This window comes from Leopardus geoffroyi, chromosome C2, assembly GCF_018350155.1.
Source record: "Leopardus geoffroyi isolate Oge1 chromosome C2, O.geoffroyi_Oge1_pat1.0, whole genome shotgun sequence".
Classification (NCBI taxonomy): Eukaryota; Metazoa; Chordata; class Mammalia; order Carnivora; family Felidae; genus Leopardus; species Leopardus geoffroyi.
Genome location: NC_059333.1, coordinates 72,045,896 through 72,067,006, shown reverse-complemented (window position 1 = coordinate 72,067,006; position 21,111 = coordinate 72,045,896). Strand labels below are relative to the sequence as shown.

Below are 21,111 nucleotides of genomic sequence, written 5' to 3'. Positions count from 1 at the left end.
ACCATACTTTCCTTATCCATTCATCTATTGATAGACACTTACGTTGCTTCCAAGTCTTGGTTATTGTAAATAATGCTGCAATAAACATAGGGGTTTGCCTGGTTCAGTTATACTCCTGTTCTTATACTAGGCAAACTACCATATACTTTCCTCCTTTTCACTGGCTTTAGGAAAACTCGGAGTGACCTTTCAATATACAAGCTTCAAGGGCTAATAGTGTCACCCACAGAGGCGATGTACCCAGTTACAGAGTTTTAAACTCTATCCTGTTTGTTTATTATAAAACCTAAAATACCTTCTCCAGGCAAGATCCAAAATAATTGCATCCTAGTCCATAATTTTCCTTCATTCCTATAGTCAAATATAATCTGCCAGCTTGTGCTGATGAAGGAATCCATCCCCATTTGGTCAAGGTTGAGGGATAGTGAGGAAATCTTGTGCCCGTTTAATATGTACAGGCTCATTGTCCAAACCGTCCACCTCAGGCTTTGAAGTCAAATCCAGGTCTGGGGAAGGGAAAGGCTCATATCCAACCTTGTTATCTTTCCTTCGGTAGTACATGCGTGTCAGCACAGTCATTACAAAAGTCTCCAGTATGAGAAGGTGGCAATTCATCACTGCAGTGTAGAGTGAAATATAATGTAGGTTATGCTAAATGGTAGAGGTGGTATCCCCCTAGCAGCCCTGGCATATGAGTTCAGCAACACTTTCTCCAGTTTATCCTCCAACCAAGCCTAGAGATATTAAGTTGTCGTAAATAACGTACCAGATGAACGGTAGAGCCAGAACCAGAACTTGGCTCTCTACCTTCTGCAGTCTGAGGCTAACATTAAACCCCTGTTTGTGTGTGTTGTATCAGTTTGACCTTCTGCTTCCAAACCACAGCCATTCCTCTCCCAGGAGCTAACAATTGAGCGCATGGCTTCCTGGGTCGGCCACCAGGGCTGGCCTCAAGCTTTGAGATTATAGCTCTCCTCTGTGTGGTCAGAGAAGTCACTCTCTCCTGAAAGCCTCACTAGGATTTCTGGGAGATCCATTTCTGAGTATTCTGCATAGAAACCAGGATGGCCCAACCTCTGTTCTAAGGTCCGCTCTTCCCCGGCCCTCCCTTCTCGCCCATCCCGGAATGGGAGAGGAATCCCTGTGTGCTCACCTTGAGACCTGACTTTAGAGGGAAAGGGAGGTGAACAAGCAATCTGCCCGCTGTTGGCCAAGACTGAGAAGATGGATGGCTGCAGGGCGGTCAGGATGAGGAGCACCTGTGGACCAGAGGAGAGACAAGGGCAGGCTGGGCCCGGCGGCGGTGGCACTGCGGCCCGCTGGCCCGCCACTGTGCTTGCTCTTCCACTATGCGCTCGGCTGACCTTTAGGTCTGTGCAGTTGCAGAGGGTTGAAACTCACCCGAGGAAAACTTTGTGGCGTTTTGATCTTTAGGCAAATTACAATCTTGTCTTCTACCCAATATTTTATGAACGTTTGAGACAAGAAACAAGAACTGGTTGGGGGTTCGTGTTTATTTCCCCCTTTCAGCCACGGATACTAACAAGCACTCGATGGATGAAAAGGATGGATGGTTAGAGGAGACTATTTCCATCTGGCTCGAGTATCTGAGATCCCTGCTCCTAGAATGATGGACAACTAGCCATGAAGGTGCCCTTTGAAAAATCTCTGCCATGCCTGGGGCCGGGCAGCACGGGAAATGGGGAATTAATGTTCAGCGGGTACAGAGTTTCTGTGTGGAAGATGAAAAAGTTCTGGAAATGGATGGTGCTAATAATGACCGCACCACAATGTGAACGTAATTAATGCCACTGAATTGTACATTTAAAAATGGTTAAAATGCCAAATCGTATGTTATGTATATTTTAATACAATAAGAGAAAAAAAAGAAAAAGAAAATCTCTGTCCAGAGGCTCCAGCAACACCATTTGCCTTAGTACTTGCCCTCCCTGACTGCACTTTTATGAAATGTCATCCTTTTAAAGACAGACTCAGCATGTCCCACAATAATCACAGGCAGGCTCGGCCATCATAGGGCCTTGACCCTGTGGCGTGACCCTAAGTGCTTCCGGGGCCCAGATCCTTTCTGCCCTTTCAGTCCCTGACTCCATTTCAGGCTCTTCCGGCCTCTCCTTCAATTCTACCTCTTACGTGCCTGGAAATTCACATTTTGCAGGCATCTGCTTAGATCAAATGAGAATTTATGTGAAATCACTCTGTTGACTACAAAGCAGTCACTATGCCTTGGGAGTAGAAGAAGGGCCTAGCAAGGAGACAGAAAGAATGGGGAGAGAAGGAAAACAAGATTGGATTAAAAGTCATTGTATTTATGGGCGCCTGGGTGGCTCAGTCAGTTAAGTGTCTGACTTTGGCTCAGGTCATGATCTCACAGTTTGTGAGTTTGAGCCCCTCGTCTGGCTCTGTGCTGACAGCTCAGAGCCTGAGCCTGCTACAGATTCTGGGTCTCCCTCTCTCTCTGCCCCCTCCCCCGCTTGTACTCTGTCTCTCTCAAAAATAAATTAAAAAAAAAAAAAAACAATAAAAAAATTTAAAGTCATTGTATTTGGTGGAAGTCATCTGGGCTTAAGAGAATGGAAAGTGTAAAAAGTGAACAAATGTGCTTTGCAGAGACTTTTCAGAAGAGGTGTGAAGGTGAAGAGACAATGTAATGAGAAGAAGGGTGGATTTGGGAGTCAGATCCAAGTTTAAATTTTAGCCCTATACATATGTGCCTCGGAGGAAGCCCAATAATATCTCTGGGTCGCAGTTTCCTCCTTTGTAAAATAGAAATAATAATGACTCCAAAGATTGTTGTGCAAATTCAAATGTAATGTACGAAAAATGCCTAGCATGTGGTGTAGGTAGTTCATAACTATGATAATGCCAAAGCTAGTGGTGGTGGTGGATTACAGAGTTTTAGGAAGTATTGGGTAGAAAAGAAAAGAAAAAAAAAGTAGAAGAATTCAAGGTTGGTAATACATCTGTTACAAATTGAAATGGGTTCCCTAAAATGATATGTTGAAGTCCTAACCCCCAGGACCTCAGAATATGATCTTATTTGGAAAGAGCATCATCGTTCTGGTGTAGTTAGATGTAATCAGTTAAGATGAGGACGTGCTGGAGTAGGGTGGGTCCTTATTCCAATATACTGTTGTCTTTCTAAGAAGAGGAAAAGAGACACAAGACCCTGACACATGCCATGTCATAACGGAGGCAAAATCAGTGATGCAGCTGCAAGCCGGGGATTGCTGGCAAAGCACCAGGAGTTAGGAGACGTCAAGGAAGAATTCTCCCTTATAGATTTCAGAGGGAACGTGGCCTGGCTGACACCTTGATTTTGGACCTCTAGCCTCCAGAACTAAGAGACGATACATTTCTGTTGTTTTAAGCCGCTCAGTTTGTGATATTTTGTTAGGGCAGCGCTAGGAAACTATTACAGCACAGGAAAAGCAAAAACTGGGAAGGGGCAGGGATCCTTTTCCAGATCTCACCGGAAACCTAGGCTTAACAAGATTCCCGGACCCGCTTTTTGCCTTTATTAGTCTCACCTCCTAACCCCAATTCTAGTTACCTGGAACAGAACAAATTTGCCTCCTATATTCTGCTCGCCCAAGTGCAGCTTGGCTTGACGGAAAAGGATGGCCAGGGACCAGAGGGCCAGCAGGGTGGACACACCGAGGAGAGTGTTGATCCACAGAGCTATGCTCTCCTCAGAAATCTGGTGGCAGATCAGAAAGTAGTCAGTGAGGAAGGCAAGTCCTTTTCTCCTTCTATTTCTCCTCTTCCATGGTGGGAAAGGTAATAAAAAATAAATAAAAAGCCCCAAAGCCTTGGCCTATTCCACTCTCCTCTCCCCACCAGAGTCCAAACCTCTACCTTTTCTATGGCCACACTGTTGCCGGGACTACCCTGTCTGTGGAGCCCTGGATCAGAGGATGTTGGCTCCAACTATTCCTTTTAGAGCTCAGAGGAACTGAGTCTTAGAGTTTGCTGCCCCTTATTCCTGGCTTACATCTGCTGGGTCATAGATGCCATCAGGGATGAGAAACAGGCCCGCCAGGCTCAGTGTTATCTTGAAGAAGGCATACTGGAATGGGCCCAACATCAGCAGCTGAAGCTTCTTCCTAAAGGAAGAAGAGGGTTGGGAACATGAACCCATAAAGTGTCCACCTCAAGAAGACCTTCCAGCTCCCTCACTGGGATCCTGGGCTGAAGCTTGTCTGTCATAATAGACACCAAAATGGCTAAATGGATGGGGACGTAGGAAGAAGCCAGAATGTCGAGAGCATTGGGAACCTTCTTCTTGCCTCCCACTCATCTGACCAGAATGCTGCCCTTTGAGCAAGGACTATCAGAAAGTTGACCCCAACCTCTTTAACCAAAATGGGCATAAGAGACAAGTAAGTAGCCCAAAGTCCAGTGTGGTAAAGTGTGTGGGCAGCAGTGAGCCTAAGTGATGGAAACTGGAGTTCTCCTTCCTCTGCTCCCCTCACCCCTGGGTGGGTGCCTAATGTGTGGGTGCTGGCTGCGGGATGCCCGCCCTTTCGCCACTGGCTCTGTCCCATACAAACCTGATTCCAAGAGGCTTGAGGCAGGGCTGAGGGAGCCACAGAGACTCTTGTGAGAGTGAAGAGAGACGCTAACCTGTTCCTCAGTTCTGCCTCTCCCTCCCACCTTACCTGGTGAGCATGAGTGGGGGGCAGCAGGGGCAGCAGCAGCAGCAGGGGCCAGTGTGGACCATCATCGGAGTGTCCTTCAGTGTCCTTATTACTGCCTCCTTCCCGCCAAAGCCTTCCACCATGACCAGCATCAGCAGGTAAAAGCATACTGAGTAAAACCTGGAGTGGGAGTAGAGGTGAGCTTCACAGAGGGGGAGGTGGCCAGCTAAGGGGATACCCCTTTGTTGCCAAAGACATATAGACTGCAAAGGGCGAAGGAGAGGTGGGGCTCACTGAGGGGGTCCAGTAGGACCAGGCATTTGGAATGTGTGAGCCAGCAAGAGGGAGAGGACAGGGTCCAGGGGCTGAGGAAGAGGGGAATTTGAGCCTATGTGAACAAAATGGTGACTGAAGATGAAGAGAACCAGAAGTTCAAGAGACCGGGATTAGCACAAGTTGAAACAGGCTAGACTCATGATCAGTTGATTTGCAGGGATTTATGGAAGGGATAGGGGATAAAAGAAGATGCAGACTCTGGAGTCCTGGGTGAGTGGAGAGCAAAAGGGTACCCACCTCAGAGCTGGGGGTGGGGCAGGACACTCACGAAGTTATGGCCATTTCTACAAGCATGAGGGAACGAGGGATCCAGAGACCAAAACAGCAGAACACAGACACGACCTGCTTGAAGACAAGCAAGAAGCTGGTTGGGGCAAGAAGGGAGTCTTTGTGCTCACCCTCTCAAATTTTTGTGGCAAAAGCTCAAGGAAGCAAAACCCAAACACATGAGGCAGCATTACTTAAAAGTGGCCATCTGGAAGAACAATCAAATCAACTAATTTTTTTTTTTTTTATTTAGTAGTCAGTTCCTTCTATATCTAGGGTTAGAGACAGCTGGGCACTGTAAGTCAAAATGTCATTTTGAAGACTATCTCATCCCATATCCCCGGAGTAGGAGTAGGCGAGTTCATCCTTGGGAGGAACTGGATCAAGATCCAGCCCTTCCTTTTCAATGTCACATGTTACTAGAGCATCTCTGATGACTTGAGGTGGCCCAGGCAGGTGTCATCTGCTAGAAAAGGACCTCAAGGGCTCCATTCTCCGCTCCAGACACACACACAGACCTTACTACAAGGAAACGGAAGTATAATCTTATGGCCTCGGAACAAGTCAGAGACCTATACAATGGCTACCAGAGTGGGTTATAAAGGTCTATAATGCAAGGATAGAGTTGAGTTGTCCCCATGGGAAAGAAAATTCTTTGCCTCCCTCCCGTCTGAGGAACCACTACTTGCCTGTGTAGGAAGGAAGCTTGCTTTTAACAATGATACTGTGGTGGGGAGGTAGTGAGTGGGGCTGCTGGTGGGGTGAGCAGTTTCTCTAGCTGTCTCTGAGAATTCAAAGAACTCAAGAATTCAAGCTGTGTCCCACTGCCTGTTGACCCAGGCAGGGTGTCCTGACTGCAAATGGAGATCGCATTACAAACCCCCATCCTAAGTGGGTAGAGGCAGGCAACCCTTTGCTGGCTTGAAATGCTGAGTTTAGAGGAATTCCCAGAATGGTTCCTGTCTCTTGTTTAGTCCCTCCCAAAGGGCAGCTACAAGGCCCTCACCGTGGGTGCAGAGCTGCTCCAGAGCAAAGTCCTCCTCTTGATGGGGCAACGGGTGTTCTTGTACAGGTAGACAGCATCCTCCACAAAGATGGTGACCGAGCCCAGGGCAAGCAGAGTCATAATGACTGTGAGGGCAATTTCTGCAGGGCCCAAGGCTAAAGTAGAAAGAGAAGGCAGTCTCTTGTTAACTAAAGACCAGGGATGAGGGGCAGGAGGTGTGGGCTTTCTCACTTGGATCTAAATTGCTTTACCATATCTAGAATTATCTGGTCTAGGCTTCCACCCATGCAGAAGAATGGCATTTTCTTAGACCTTAGCATGTAGCTAAAAAGTAGTCGTTCTTCTGAATGGATGGGAGACTAGACCAGATGATTCTAGGTATGGTAAGGCTTACCTCAACCAGGATATAGACACCAAACAAGTTTTTACATAACGAGCAAAAATTTTGAATTAGGAGGTTGGCAGGGCCTATTCAACTTTACTACTTCCAGTAAGCGGTGTCATGTTAGCAAACATGGACCAGTTAACATTACAATTAAAGCAGAATGTAATGAATGGTATATACTTTAGAGCCGTTTAAATTTGATTTCAAAATTATGTCACGAAACTGGGACGTTAGGATGGGAATTTAACAAAAGAGAAATGGATACAAGTAAAGACTCCAAGGACATTTGGCTCGTGTTGGCCTCATAATTAGTCTTAAATGTGGTCTAGTAGCTCTCTTTAGTGTTTCTTGCAGTCATTTGAGGCGTTGTTAAAAATTAGATGTCTGGGGGCACCTGGGTGGCTCAGTCGGTTAAGCGGCCGACTTCGGCTCAGGTCATGATCTCGCGGTCTGTGAGTTCGAGCCCCGTGTCGGGCTCTGTGCTGACAGCTCGAAGCCTGGAACCTGTTTCAGATTCTGTGTCTCCCTCTCTCTCTGACCCTCCCCCGTTCATGCTCTGTCTCTCTCTGTCTCAAAAATAAATGTTAAAAAAAATTAAAAAAAAAATTAGATGTCTGAGTCCCACCCTCAGAGATGCTGCTTTAATAGATCTGGGATGGACCCAGAAATCTGCATTTTCAACAAGCTCACCTGGTAATGGTCAGAGGATAACAAACATTTTGACAAACACTGGTGAAACTCCTCCGGCTTCACTTTTGCTAACAGGAAAAACCATTATCAGCATGATACGTGTTTCTGACTATGTGATTCATCAGTGCAACAATTAGTTTTAAAAAAAAGGGTTCTGGGGCGCCTGGGTGGCGCAGTCGGTTGAGCGTCCGACTTCAGCCAGGTCACGATCTCGCGGTCTGTGAGTTCGAGCCCCGCGTCAGGCTCTGGGCTGATGGCTCGGAGCCTGGAGCCTGTTTCCGATTCTGTGTCTCCCTCTCTCTCTGACCCTCCCCCGTTCATGCTCTGTCTCTCTCTGTCCCAAAAATAAATAAACGTTGAAAAAAAAAATTAAAAAAAAAAAAAAAAGCGTTCTGTCTTTTGGTGACTAAGCCTTGACCCTCATTTATCTTAAGTCTCTTCCCTAGTTGGTTGACCCTCTTTCCCACCACCTGTCTTGATGAGAGGAAGAAGGGGGAAAAGAAGACTGCCAGAGCCCAGTCTGTTGTCCCAGTGCATTGGGAGTAAAGTAGGAGGAAGACATTGGCTGGTCCACCCTATGTTTTGATGACTGAGGTCACCTCAGAGAGATGAAACCAAAGCAGGGAGGAAGGAGGCCACACCACAGTAAAAGCACCAGGACAAGGATGAATCTGTCAAAAAAATACCACGCTGATCCTGGTTGCTCTTATTTTAGGGCACACATTTTTCTCTCTGTTGCTTTATCCAGAAGAGGCCCTTCACCTCTGACCACAGTTAGGTCGAATGACCAGTCCAGAGGACCTGCATGGGGGAGGTGGCCCTTACACTCTAGCTCCCAAGCTGGACTTGTAAAGTCAGTAGTAAACTTTTTCTATCACAGGCCATAAAAGACAGGGTTTTGCTATTTTTCTGTCCTCCTACCCAGCCCTTCCTCTACCCACCTCCGCTTAGTCAGGATACTAAGTGACTCAACTACTGGCTTGACTTTGCTGTTACTGTTTAACTCTGCTGCCTCTTTCTCAGTTATCTCTCTGGATACTGTTCCAGAAGGCCCTGCAAGGTTTGGACATTAAAAAACTTGTTGCAGTCCTTTACTAAAAAGACTTTACCTTCTCCTCTCCAAAACTTTTAAAATATAAACATCAGAGGATTTTTAAATATGATTTTATCCTTTACAACAAAAATGAGTACTTCAAACACTCATGGAGATACCCATTAAGTCTGTCATATGTCATGATAATTCTAGATGGATTAAAGGGATGTCTTTAAAAATCAAACAGAATTGGGAATGCAAGCTGGTGCAACCACTCTGGAAAACAGTATGGAGGTTCCTCAAAAAACTAAAAATGGAAATACCCTATGACCCAGCAATTGCACTACTAGGCATTTACCCACGGGATACAGGAGTGCTGTTTCGAAGGGACACATGCCCCCCCATGTTTATAGCAGCACTGTCAACGATAGACAAAGTATGGAAAGAGCCCAAGTGTCCATCGATGGATGAATGGATAAAGAAGATGTGCTATATATATACAATGGAGTATTACTTGGCAATCAAAAAGAATGAAATCTTGCCGTTTGCAACGATGTGGATGGAACTGGAGGGTATTATGCTAAGTGAAATTAGTCAGTCAGAGAAAGACAAAAATCATATAACTTCACTCATATAAAGACTTTAAGAGACAAAACAGATGAACATAAGGGAAGAGAAACAAAAATAGTATAAAAACAGGGAGGGGGACAAAACAGAAGAGACTCATAAATATGGAGAACAAACTGAGGGCCACTGAAGGGGTTGTGGAAGGGGGGATGGGCTAAATGGGTAAGGGGCACTAAGGAATCTACTCCTGAAATCATTGTTGCACTATATGCTAACTAATTTGGATGTAAGTTAAAAAAAAAAAAAAAAAAAGAAAAGAAACAAAAAAAATCAAACAGGAAAAATTGAGAGAAAAAAAAGAGAATTGTATTTTCATGAAGATTTTGGAGAGGGAAAACCTTCTTAAGCTTAGGAGTAATCTGAGAAATCACAAAGAGAATGATGGTCAAATTTAATATAAAGTGTGTAAACTTCTTTCTAAGTGTTTAAAAGAAATAGACAGCAAACAGACTGAGGGAAAAAGCTTTTTAATAAATGTGTACTCAAGTTTAAGATCTTTATTAGATAAAGAGAACTGATAACAAAAACAGGACACTTGCAAATAAATGGAAAAAGATATTAACACAGTTCAGGACATGTGGGAAAATAGTCAATCTGCTTAGTCGTCAGATAAGAGCAAAATAACTGTGATGTATTATTTTTGTTCCATTAAAAGATAATGTTTATAATATATTGACTAATAGCCCCAAGTTATAAACAACTCAAGTGCCCAACAATATTGGAATTATTAAATAAAGTACCTAACTGAATATTAATTATCAAGATCTGAAAAATTTGTGCCATAAAAAAAATCTTCGTAAAGAATATGTAATAATTCTTGAGATGAGTAATAACTTATTAACACTCAAAAAAAAAAAAAACAAAAAAAATGCATTAACAGACCCCACATATATGGTTATCTGATTTACGACAAAATTTCCACTACAATTCATGGGGAAAAGAGTGGGTTTTTTTTGAGAAAGAGTTCTGGGTTATCTGGATATCCTTTGGGGGATAAAAAAGAACATTGACTGCTCCCTCATATCATACAAAAACACCTAAATGTGATAGTTAAAACAATAAAGTTTTTAGAGGAAAACAGAGACGTATATCTTCATGACTTTGAGCTAGGCAAAGGTCTTTTAAAATAGGACACAAAAGCACTACCCATAAGTTTAAAAATCGATAAATTGGACTTTCTTAAAATTAAACATTTTTATTTGTCAAAAGAAACCATTAGGAGAATGAAAAGACAATCTCAGACTGAGAGAAGGTACTTGCAATACAGATATCCAACAAAAGACTTGTATCTGTAATATATAAAGAATTCCTATCAGTAAGAAAAAGACAACACGATGTTTTTAAATGAAGAAAAAAAAAAAAGACCTAAACAGTTACTTCACGAAAAAAAGTACCTCAATGTTTGAGAAGCATAAAAGGCGCTAAATGTCAACAGTCATCAGGGTAATACAAATGCGAGATGCCATTATATACCCACCAACAGGGCTAAAATTAAAAGGACTCATGATTCCAAGTGCTGATGAGGATAAGGAAAAAATGGAACTCTCATATATTTCAGCTGGGAGTGGCACAATGACTTTGGAAAGCAGTTGGTAGTATGCCTTTAAGCTAAACATACACCTACCCTATGACACAGAAATTCCACTTCTGGACACCTATTCAATAGAAATGAGTGCTTATATTCACCAGAAGAATGCTCAGAGCAGCATTATTCATAATGGCCCAAACTGGAAATAGCTCATATTGATTCAACAAGAATACAAATAAATATAGTTGATCCTTGAACAATGCACAGTTGAAAATCTGCGTACAATTTTTGTCTTCCCCAAAACTTAACTACTAATAGCCTACGGTTGACCAGAAGCCTTACTGATAACATAGTTAATTAACACTTATTTTGTATGTTATGTGTATTATATTCTGTATTCTTACAATAAAGTAACCTAGAGAAAAGAAAATGTTATGAAGAAAATCATAAGGAAGAAAAAATATATATGCACTACTATACATATATTTATTGAAAAAAATCCTCATAAGGGCACCCGGGTGGCTCAGTTGGTTAAGCATCCTACTCTTGGTTTCGGCTCAGGTCATGATCTCATGGTTCTTAAGTTTGAGCCCCACATCGGGCTCTGCGCTAATAGTGCAGGGCCTGCTTGGGATTCTCTCTCTCTCTTTCTCTCTCTCCCTCCCTCCCTCTTTACCCCTCCCTGGCTCTCTCTCTCTCTCTCTCTCTCTCAAAATAAATAAACTTAAAAAAAAAAAAAATCCTTGTGTTAAGTGCACCCATGCAGTTCAAACTCATGTTGTTCAAAGGTCAATTGTAAATTGTAAATTGTGATACATTCCCATAATAGCACAGCAATTTAAAAGAATAAACAGGCAACAGAATGGATTAGTCTTAAAAACATAATGGTGAGGGAAGGAAGCCAGACACAAGAGTACACACTGTTTGATAAACTGTCTGTTTATATAAATTGAGGAATAGGGAAAAATGATCCATAGAGGAGGTAGAGGTTAGAATAGTGGTCTCAGGCGGGCGCCTGGGTGGCTCAGTCGGTTGTGTCCAACTTCAGCTCAGGTCATGATCTTGCCGTTCGTGAGTTCTAACCCTGCACTGGGCTCTGTGCTGACAGCTCAGACCCTGAGCCTGCTTTGGATTCTGTGTCTCCCTCTCTCTCTGCCCCAGTAGTGCTCTGTCTCTCTCTCTCAAAGATAAAATCATTTTTAAAAAATTAAAAAAAAAAAGAATAGTGGTATTAGAAGGCATATGAACTAAGGAGGGAGCACGAAAGACCCTACTGGATGCTGGAAGGTTCCATTTTCTTGACCGAGATGCTGGTTTCACAGATTTACACATAAGTAAAAATGCATCATATTACATACTTGAGATCATTATCCTTTACTATATATAACTTATACCTAAAAAAATCTTATGTCAGCAAAGAAGACTGCAAAATTAGCCCAGTAAAATTATAACCATGTTTGGGGAGAGAAAGGTAGAAAAGAGTTGGAAGAAAGAGTGGGGCACTAATATCTTTATCTCACAAAATGGAAAATCAAGAAATACTGCCCTGGTTGGCAGAATAAGAAATAAACTAAATGGATAGTAAATCTATAAAGATAACCAACCAAAAATATTAACATAATTGTATGGAGAGAATGGGAGAAGTTCCGTGCTGTGTGTGCTGAAGCCTTATGTATCGTAGAGGCAGCCACAGATGATGCCCAAAATTGATCCTCCGGGAAACAATGGTGTGCACATATGGGTGATCGGAAGGTAACTACCAGAAGAACCATTAGCTAAAAAAGGAGGAAGACTAGAAATGAGAATGGATAGAGCAGAGGACTGATTGATTTGCATTAGTAGCTCTTGTGTATTATTAGAAATTTTAACCATGTTCACATACTACATTGATAAAATAAAAACATTAAAAAATCATTTCACAGAAAAATGCCTAGAAATATTAAAAGAAAATATTAAATATGCTGTCTTTGGGTGACAAGAATAGGTGATTTTTCCCTTCTTTTCTATCGTTTTCAATTATTCAATAACAAATCTGTATTTTATAACAAAACTATGTTTTTTTAAAAGGGCACATTTTGTCAAATATATAATAATGTGAAAAAACTCATATGATGTCATGCTTCTAAAAAACAGGACATAAGATTGGAGGTATGGCATGATTTCAACTAATGTAAATAAAAGCATGGAAGGGGCGCCTGGGTGGCGCAGTCGGTTAAGCGTCCGACTTCAGCCAGGTCACGATCTCGCGGTCCCTGAGTTCGAGCCCCGCGTCGGGCTCTGGGCTGATGGCTCAGAGCCTGGAGCCTGTTTCCGATTCTGTGTCTCCCTCTCTCTCTGCCCCTCCCCTGTTCATGCTCTGTCTCTCTCTGTCTCAAAAATAAACAAACGTTAAAAAAAAAAAAATAAATAAATAAAAATAAAAGCATGGAAAAAGGAACTAACACGGGGTGGGGTGGGGGGGCCTGGGTGGTACAGCTGGTTAAGCGGCCAACCTTGGCTCAGGTCATGACCTCACTGTTCCTCCAACCCCATGTGGGGCTCCGTGCTGACAGCTCCAACAGAGCCTGGAGCCTGCTTTGGATTCTGTGTCTCCCTCTCTCTCTCTTTCCTTCCCCCGCTTGTGATCTCTCTATCTCTTTCACAAAAATAAATAAAACATTAAAAAAAAAAAGGGGGGGGGGACTAACACCAAGGTATTTGCAGTGCCTGTCTCTGAGTGGAGGGAGTATAGATGGCTCTTCCTCCTTCTACTTTTCTGGATTTTCAGATTTACTGAATCTGAATTATTTTTTACAACGGAAATGTTTATGTTAAAAAAAAAATACTCACAAAAGATAAAGTCCAGATAGGCAGATACCAAAATTAATTCAGTAGATTTCTAAAAACTCATGTCCGTTGTTGGAAAGGTAAGTCACTGCTGGAGGTCTCTCGGGGCCTGACTTCCCCACCCCTCCTTGACCTTGTCCTCACCAGCTCAGGGAGAGCCCTTTCAAAAGCCATTCAAGGCCAAAGCCCTTCCCAGTCTTCACTGTCTTCTTCTTCTTCTTCTTTTTTTTTTTTTTTTGTTTATTTATTTTTGAGAGACAGACAGGGACAGAGACAGATAATAAACTAGGGAGGTGCAGAGAGAAGGGGAGACACAAATTCCAAAGCAGGCTCCAGGCTCTGAACTGTCAGCACAGACCCTGAAGCAGAGCTCAAACTCAGGAATCTGGCCACAAACCATGGTCATAAATGAGACCATGACCTGAGCCGAAGTCAGCCCTTAACCACTTAGCCACCCTGATGCACCGCCCGCCCCCCCACCACTTTTTTTTTTTTTAATTTTCCCAGTCTTAACTGTCTTGACTGCTCCCTCCTCCTTGAAAACCTGCCCCACCTTGACGCCCAGAACCACGGTCCCCTTCCTGACCTCTGTCCCTAGGTCTTGGGCACTGATCCCTCATCCTCTCCCACACCCTGTGTTTTCCAATCTCAAACACCAGCTCAACTCTTCTCTGTTTATTGAGGTTTGGGATTTCCCTACCCCTCCTTCAGCCTCCCGATAGCCATAGAAGCTGTGCCCACCTCCAGAACTTGGTAGCACTTGGTTTCTGCCCATTCAGCTTTTCTCCCTGAGTTGCCAGTGGCTGGCTTCTCCTCCATGAGCTCTCCGCTCAAATGCCCCTTCTCAGCCAGCCTTCTCTGAGTGTGCTATTGTCCCCATCTGCCTCTCACGGTGAAGTTATTTACATATTTATTTACTTGCCTATTTTCTGCTGCCTTCTCCTGCGCCCCTCCCCCAACTCCAACAAGAAGGCAGGGACTTTGTCAAGCTTGTTTGTTCTCTGTTCCATCTCTAAGTGCCTGGAACAGCAACTGTGGCTATTTGTTGAATGAAAGAAATAACCCCATGAGAATTCCTATGGATCATCCCCTTATTATAGCCTTTTCCAGGAAACTAGGCTTCAAGTTAAGCACCTTGGCCATGGTCACACAACCTGGAAGTTATGGGGCTGGGATTTCAATCCAGGGGTTTCTGGCTAGGCCCACATTGATTCTTGGTGTGTGTTCACGTGACTATGGGAAGGAATGTGGAGTGCTATAAATGATCAAAAGCAACCCTAAAAAGTTGTTTCAGTTTATGAAGGTGGGCTGGGGGCATATTCTGACTGTTCAGTACCCAAATGCTTTTGCAATCTCTTCTAACTGCTGGCTTTGGCACTTTATATTCTTTCTCATACTTGAGCCATATGCAGGCTCTTGTATCCACTGCCGCAGCACAAAAGCTAAGAAAGAGAGCTCCTGCTCTCCGTGAAACTCATATATCTTCTTTGAAGATTGTCCCCGATCTTATTTTTTCACATCTTAACAGATATTATGGGACAAAAGTGTTCTATGGCCAAAGGATTTGTGGAAATGCCTTAAACAAAATTAAACCTGTTTCTTCCCGTACTCAACTTTTTAATCTGATTTACACTGTTAATTTCCTACTGGAGGTTATAGAATACAGATTTTACAAAACTTATTTTTGTAGATTCTGTGTTCATGAAGCACTACTTGAGATTAGTCCTCCAAGGGACACACTGTGGGAAATGCTTGTCTAACTGGCCATTTTGAATACAGTTATACCTTTAGCAACTAGCAAATGTCCCACTGTCTCTGAAATAATGAAGATTACTTTTTTTTTTTTTTTAATTTTTTTTTTTTTTTTCAACGTTTATTTATTTCTGAGACAGAGAGAGACAGAACATGAACGGGGCAGGGGCAGAGAGAGAGGGAGACACAGAATCGGAAGCAGGCTCCAGGCTCTGAGCCATCAGCCCAGAGCCCGACGCGGGGCTCAAACTCACGGACCGCGAGATCGTGACCTGGCTGAAGTCGGACGCTTAACCGACTGCGCCACCCAGGCGCCCCTACTTTTTTTTTTTAAATAATGAAAACGATATAAGGACATTAAAATTTTGGAAGAGTATGATCCATAATTCCAGCTAGTTCCTAACCAAAAGTTATTTTCATTTTTGCATTTTGTTTTCATGGAAGTTAAGAACACAGTTTCTGGAATCAGAGTTCAGAGAAAAATTCCACTTACTACTTGCTCTTGACCTTGGACAGGTTATTCATTCTCTCATTAACCTCTTAGCACAGCACCTGGCATGTAGTATTTATTCAATAAAAAGTAGCTTTAAAGAACACCCTGGTTAAAGTGCATACATATTATATTACTACAATAGTATAATTTTATAGTATAATAAAATTTTATACTTTTAAAACGAACATCTCATCACAGCCTGTCAAAAATGATTTTTTATAAATTAAAATAATTTATTAAATTACGAAAATTTCAAAAATAAAGAGAATAGAGCAAACATGAATATACCCATAACCCATTTTAAAGAGTGTTACAATATTGCCAATTTTGCCTCAAAAGTTATTTTTAGAAAAAAAAAAAACATTACAGATGTGTCTGAAGGCCCCTGTACACACCCCCTGGATCATTTTCCCTTCCGCACCTCACCTCTCAGAGGTAACTACTGTTCTGAAATTAGTGTATATCTTTTTCATTTACGTTTTAGTTTTTCACAACATATGTGCATATTCAACATACTATATTGCTTTGTATTAAAAAAAATCTGTATGGCGGTGCCTGGGTAGTTCAGTTGATTAAGCTTCCCACTCTTGATCTCAGCTCAGATCTTGATCTCAGAGTTGTGAGTTCAAGCTCTGTGTTGGGCTCCACACTGGGTGTGAAACCTACTCAATAAATAAATAAATAAATTAATTAATAAAAAATCTATATAAATGGCATCATCCTGCAAAATGCTTTTTTCCACACAACATTATTTTCATGATATTATTCTCATATGATAAACAAATGCTTCAATATGTACTCTTGGACATGTCTCCTTAGCACATATAGATTTCCCTTATTTTATTTATTTATTTATTTATTTATTATTTTTAGAGAGAGAGAGAGAGAGAGAGAGAGAGTGAGCCAGGGAGAGGGGCAAAGGGAGATAGAATTCCAAACAGGCTCCATACTCAAGGCAGAGCCCAATACAGGGCTTGATCCCAAGACCCTGGGATCATGACCTGAGCTGAAATCAAGAGTGGGATGCTCAACAGACTGAGCCATGCAGGTGCCCCTAGGACAGTTCCTTTATGCATACACCTAAAATCAGAATTTCTGGGCTGGAGGAGATGAGCATCTTCAGTGCTGTAGAGAGCTAATCAGTCTCCACAGTGGTTGTCCCCATTATACTCCCACCAGCGGCCCACGAGTGCTCACTGTTACCTCAAATTCATTGTAGTCAAATGACGTGCCATTGTTTAATTCAGGACTCCTTAAATCCTAACAAAATAGAGTATCTTTTTGTATATTTATTGGTCATTAGTGTTTCTTCTGTTATGAACTATCTGTTCACATATTTTACACAACTTTTATTGGGTAATTTTTCTTATACTGACTACTTTTCCCTTGTTGGTTAGGGCTTGAAAATATCTTCTCCCAGTCTATGGTTTGGCTTTTAGCATTGTTTATAGTGTTTATAGTTATATAGAAGTTTGTTTGTTTGTTTATGTAGCCAATCTCCATGATCATTTGTGCTTTTTTGTGTTTTATTTAAGAAATTCTCTACTCCCGATCATAAAGATACCTTTCTGTATTTTCTTTTGTAAAAAAGTTTGCATTTTACATTTAGGTATTTAAGCCGTGTGGATTGAAGATACTTTGGAGCTATATTGCAATAGGGACAGATACATAGTCCGGGTGACTTCTTGAAGAGTCCATTCTGTCCACTGAGGAGTGTAATGTCCTGTCATAGAGCACATTCCCCAGTGGGCTCTCTTTCTGGGCATTCTGTTCTGTTCCATTTTCCACTTGTTTGGACCCTTGCATTTACTGCCTCATGGCTTAGTCTTCTTGTAAGCCTTAATCCCTGGGAGGGCAGGTGTGCTCCTTGCATTTTTTCAAAATTGTCTTGGCTTTTCTTGGCCCTTCACTCTTTCACATAAATGTTTGGATGAGCCCATTAAAAAAAAAAAAAAAAATCCTGTAGGGATTACAACTGCAATCATATCACAGGCATTTCAAAAACAGATTATTAGGGGCACCTGGGTGGCTCATTCGGTTAAGCGCCCAACTTCGTCTCAGGTCATGATCTCACAGCTCGTGAGTTTGTGCCCCCCATCAGGCTCTGTGCTGACAGCTCGGAGCCTGGAGCCTGCTTCAGATTCCGTGTCCCCCGCCTCCTCCCCTGCTTGTGTTCTCTCTCTCAAAAATAAATGAATAAACATTAAAAAAACCCAGATTACTGAAAGGTTCCACAGTTCTTCCAAAATAGCTTTTTCTTAAATGGCATCAAATTTAAGGAGCAACGGTTTACTAACAGAGGAGGAAGGGTTCTTGCCACATCCTCAGTGGGTGCCTCTTCCTGGCTTCCTAACTCTCAGTGTCATGCCATCACCCTGCTCAGCTCCCCAGGTCTCTTTTTCCTCTGCTTCCGTCACGGTCTCTTTTTCCTTCGCTCACTTTGTATCAGTATTGACCAGATTGCCTGCTCTTTCTTTAGATAACCTTTGTCTTCCAAACTTCCCTTCCTTTCCCTGACACCGTTCTGGCTCAGACTCTTGTTCCTCATGCTGGGCTGGGGCAATAACCTCCAATTTATGCCCCTGCTTCTCAAGGCTCTTCTTCCCTGAAGTCCATCCTGATTACTGATTAATTACCTTGAAGCACTCTCTAGCCCCTCCCAGTCTAGAGCCCTCACCGGCTCCTTCTCTCCACAGGATAAAGTACAACTTCTCTGCCTGCCGCTCATCAGGCCCCACCTCACCTGTCCAGCCCTCTCAGTTGTCCTCTGCCTCCTCACCAGCGACCTGGAATCCTGCCAGATCAAGCTCCTCCGTGTGTGGAGAATCTGCTCATTCTGCCTCCACCACCACCTCAGCAGTGCCCACTGCCTGCTCTCCACGCTCCAGTTTGCTTACCCGTTCTGACATTCCATGCCCTCCCCCCCTCCCCCCGCAAATAGGCAGCTCGCAAGACTACCGGACCCAGTATGGTCTCCCTACTTTGAACATCCTTGGTGCTCCCATTCGCACATTCCACGGTAAAGCCAGGTGAGATCGATTTTTACCGTGTGAGGCAGGGTTTCTCAACCTCAGCGCTATTGACACTTTGGCCAAGACAACTCCTTGCTGTGGGGGGCTTTCCTTTGTATTCAGGGCAGCATCCTTGGCCTCTCCCCACCAGGTGCCAATAGCACCCTCTAGCTGTGGCAAATGAACTGTCTCTAGACATTGCCAGAAGTTGCCTGGGGGACAAAATTGCCTCTGGTTGACAACTGCTCATCTAAGGGAAGAGCCGCACTCTGAACAAGAGGTTCCTGGAGCCGGACGCGGCAGCTACCTACTGGCACAAACCCCACAGCAGCTGCAGAGCCTCTCTGGACACCCTGGGAGTTGTCATTTGCTCTGAAACAAGGCTGAGCTTTGTCCAACCACATGCCCGTGTCTGCCTTCTAATCCACACTGACCACATCCTGTTGTTCAGAAAGTCTATGCACTGAGGTGACGACATCAAGAAGGAGGCTGGGGAAAAAACAGTAAGGATTCCATAGAGACACAGCCTCCTATTCATGAAAGTCTGAGAGGTGGTTAATCATGCCGTAGGAAGACAAAATAAAATATGGACGGGAGCCACATTTGCTATAACGGTGCTAGGGTCATCTGGTTGTCATATTTTAGGTGGCCAGGAAATTAATGGCTTTTCATGTTCAAAAGCGATTCAGTATAAGATCTCGTTGTCCAACACCGTCAGAGTATTTGTACAGGTTCCCCTAAGTGTTAAGAACATTATTCATAATAACCACCCCTCTAGAATGATGCAGACCCTTTCCCAAAGCAGCTCTTATACAGTCCCCTAGGGGATTTGTTGGGTCTTGCATCATTTAGGCACCATCTCGATTCCCTGGATGGCTCCGGGATTTGAAAAACGCTCCAAGCCAGTGTCCCCAACTTGAATGAGCTTTGAGGTTGGGGTTTGTGGGAGGCCCAACATGCAGCTGTGTCTCCCTGGCTGGGTGGTCATGCCCTTCTTTTGGCCTATTGACTCCTTAAGGGGTTGTTCTTCCCCAAGGCCTTAACCATGATATGTAGATACTCTCCAGGCTGGCCAGCTCAGGACCACCTGTCTTCAGCTTCCCTCAGCTGTCCCAGCTTCCTCCCGGGGTGCTCATGTCCTCCTTTCGGTTCTCTCTGGGGAGGGGCCTTGACTTACCTCTCAGAAGTTGGGCAGCAGTGGGAGCGAGAGAGAAGCAGGCAGAGGGGATGCTGAAATTAGTTTTCAGCACCTCCAGAAGATCTGCCGTGTACCTGTAGAGACACCAACCTACATTCAGAATATGAGGATTGGGGAGGCGGGGAGGGACCAGAAGGAACATCAATTATTTGACATTCCCTCAAACACTCCTGAGTTTGGGCTGCTTGTACATTTCCCCTTGGCGCCCTGATTCTTAGAGGAAATTGGCCCAGGCTAGTGTGTAAGGCAGGTGCCGCCTAGGCCAGGGGCAGGATTGGCCTAGGTGCCCAAAGGGCCCACAGTTCACTCTCTCCACTTCCACTGGGGCAGCAGTCCAGTGGCTGACAATAGAGAAAGAGCAGAGCCTCACAGAAAGAGTGGACCCTTAGCACCAGGGGTGAGTCCACAGCTGGATGGGGCTCTGTGCATGCCCTTCACAGTCCCTACCTCTGAGACTTTTCTCTTCCCAGTCGAGGGACAAAACCAAGGCTCTGAAAGATCACACACTGGCCCAAACCCACAGGACTTGGGGACAGCCAAACCATTATTAGTCTGCCTCATTCTGTGTCCTGGGAGCCAAAGGACCTAAGAGGGAGGGAGGGACAGTCCAATGAGATAGGGGCCTCCACGGCTTAGCACCTGTCTCCTGGCTCTGGGCCTGCTGCCCTCACTCACCTGGGGTCAAGTTTTATCTGAGTCCTGTCTGGCTCCATCGTCTTCTCCCCCTGTCTGGCTTTCCAGCAGGCACTGAGGGGCAAGAAGGGGCAGGAAGGTGGGGGCCCTGAAGGAGGCGGCTCTCGCTGGTTCTGCTGCCTGCTGGACTCTCTCAGAGGACCTGAGCCACGTGTAGGTGGAGTGACAGAGTCTTCGTCTCTGACTCCCTTTACTCGGGCTTTCCGTGAGCAAATCCCTAGAACCTATCTCAGAGTTCACCCTGGAGGAATTTGATCCTTTTGACTGGCTAAGTACCCCCCCCACTCCCCGTTCCTGACTCCTCCCTCTCTTTAGGTGTGGTCCTTCCTTCCTCCCTCCCACAGATCCCTTTAGCCACCCTTTGCTGCCTACCAACCCTCATCCTACACCTCCTCTAAGGAGTCTTCTAGGGTGATGATAGGAGTAAAGTTCTGTATCCTCCCTGCAATACTACTGGTCAGCAGCCCCCTTTCTCCCAGGACCTGTCTGGAACTCAGTCTCTGGTCCCCTAGAGATGGGAGAGTCAGGGCCAATTCCGGGACTGTGCTGTGCTGGCACTGTTGACCTGGCAGGCAGAAGGAAGGATGAGCTGGAAAAGCCAGACGAGG

General features: G+C 44.1%; 1 protein-coding gene across 2 annotated transcripts; it reads right to left on the bottom strand.

Annotated features, from left to right (window-relative positions):
• Positions 1-247: 247 nt before the first annotated feature.
• Positions 248-20,758, bottom strand: SLC51A (solute carrier family 51 subunit alpha). 2 transcript variants are annotated; one of them, XM_045502459.1, is made up of 9 exons: positions 20,486-20,758; positions 19,790-19,884; positions 6,268-6,422; positions 5,263-5,339; positions 4,680-4,838; positions 4,013-4,124; positions 3,572-3,718; positions 1,154-1,259; positions 248-617 (listed from the first exon to the last, which is right to left on the bottom strand). In XM_045502459.1, exons 1-9 carry the CDS (start codon positions 20,521-20,523, stop codon positions 409-411), a joined length of 1,098 nt encoding a protein of 365 aa, XP_045358415.1. In that variant the 5' UTR covers positions 20,524-20,758; the 3' UTR covers positions 248-408. The 2 variants fall into 2 exon arrangements, with proteins under 2 accessions (XP_045358415.1, XP_045358417.1); XM_045502461.1 differs by having other exon boundaries at positions 5,263-5,336; positions 20,486-20,757.
• Between the last annotated feature and the right edge of the window lie 353 nt (positions 20,759-21,111).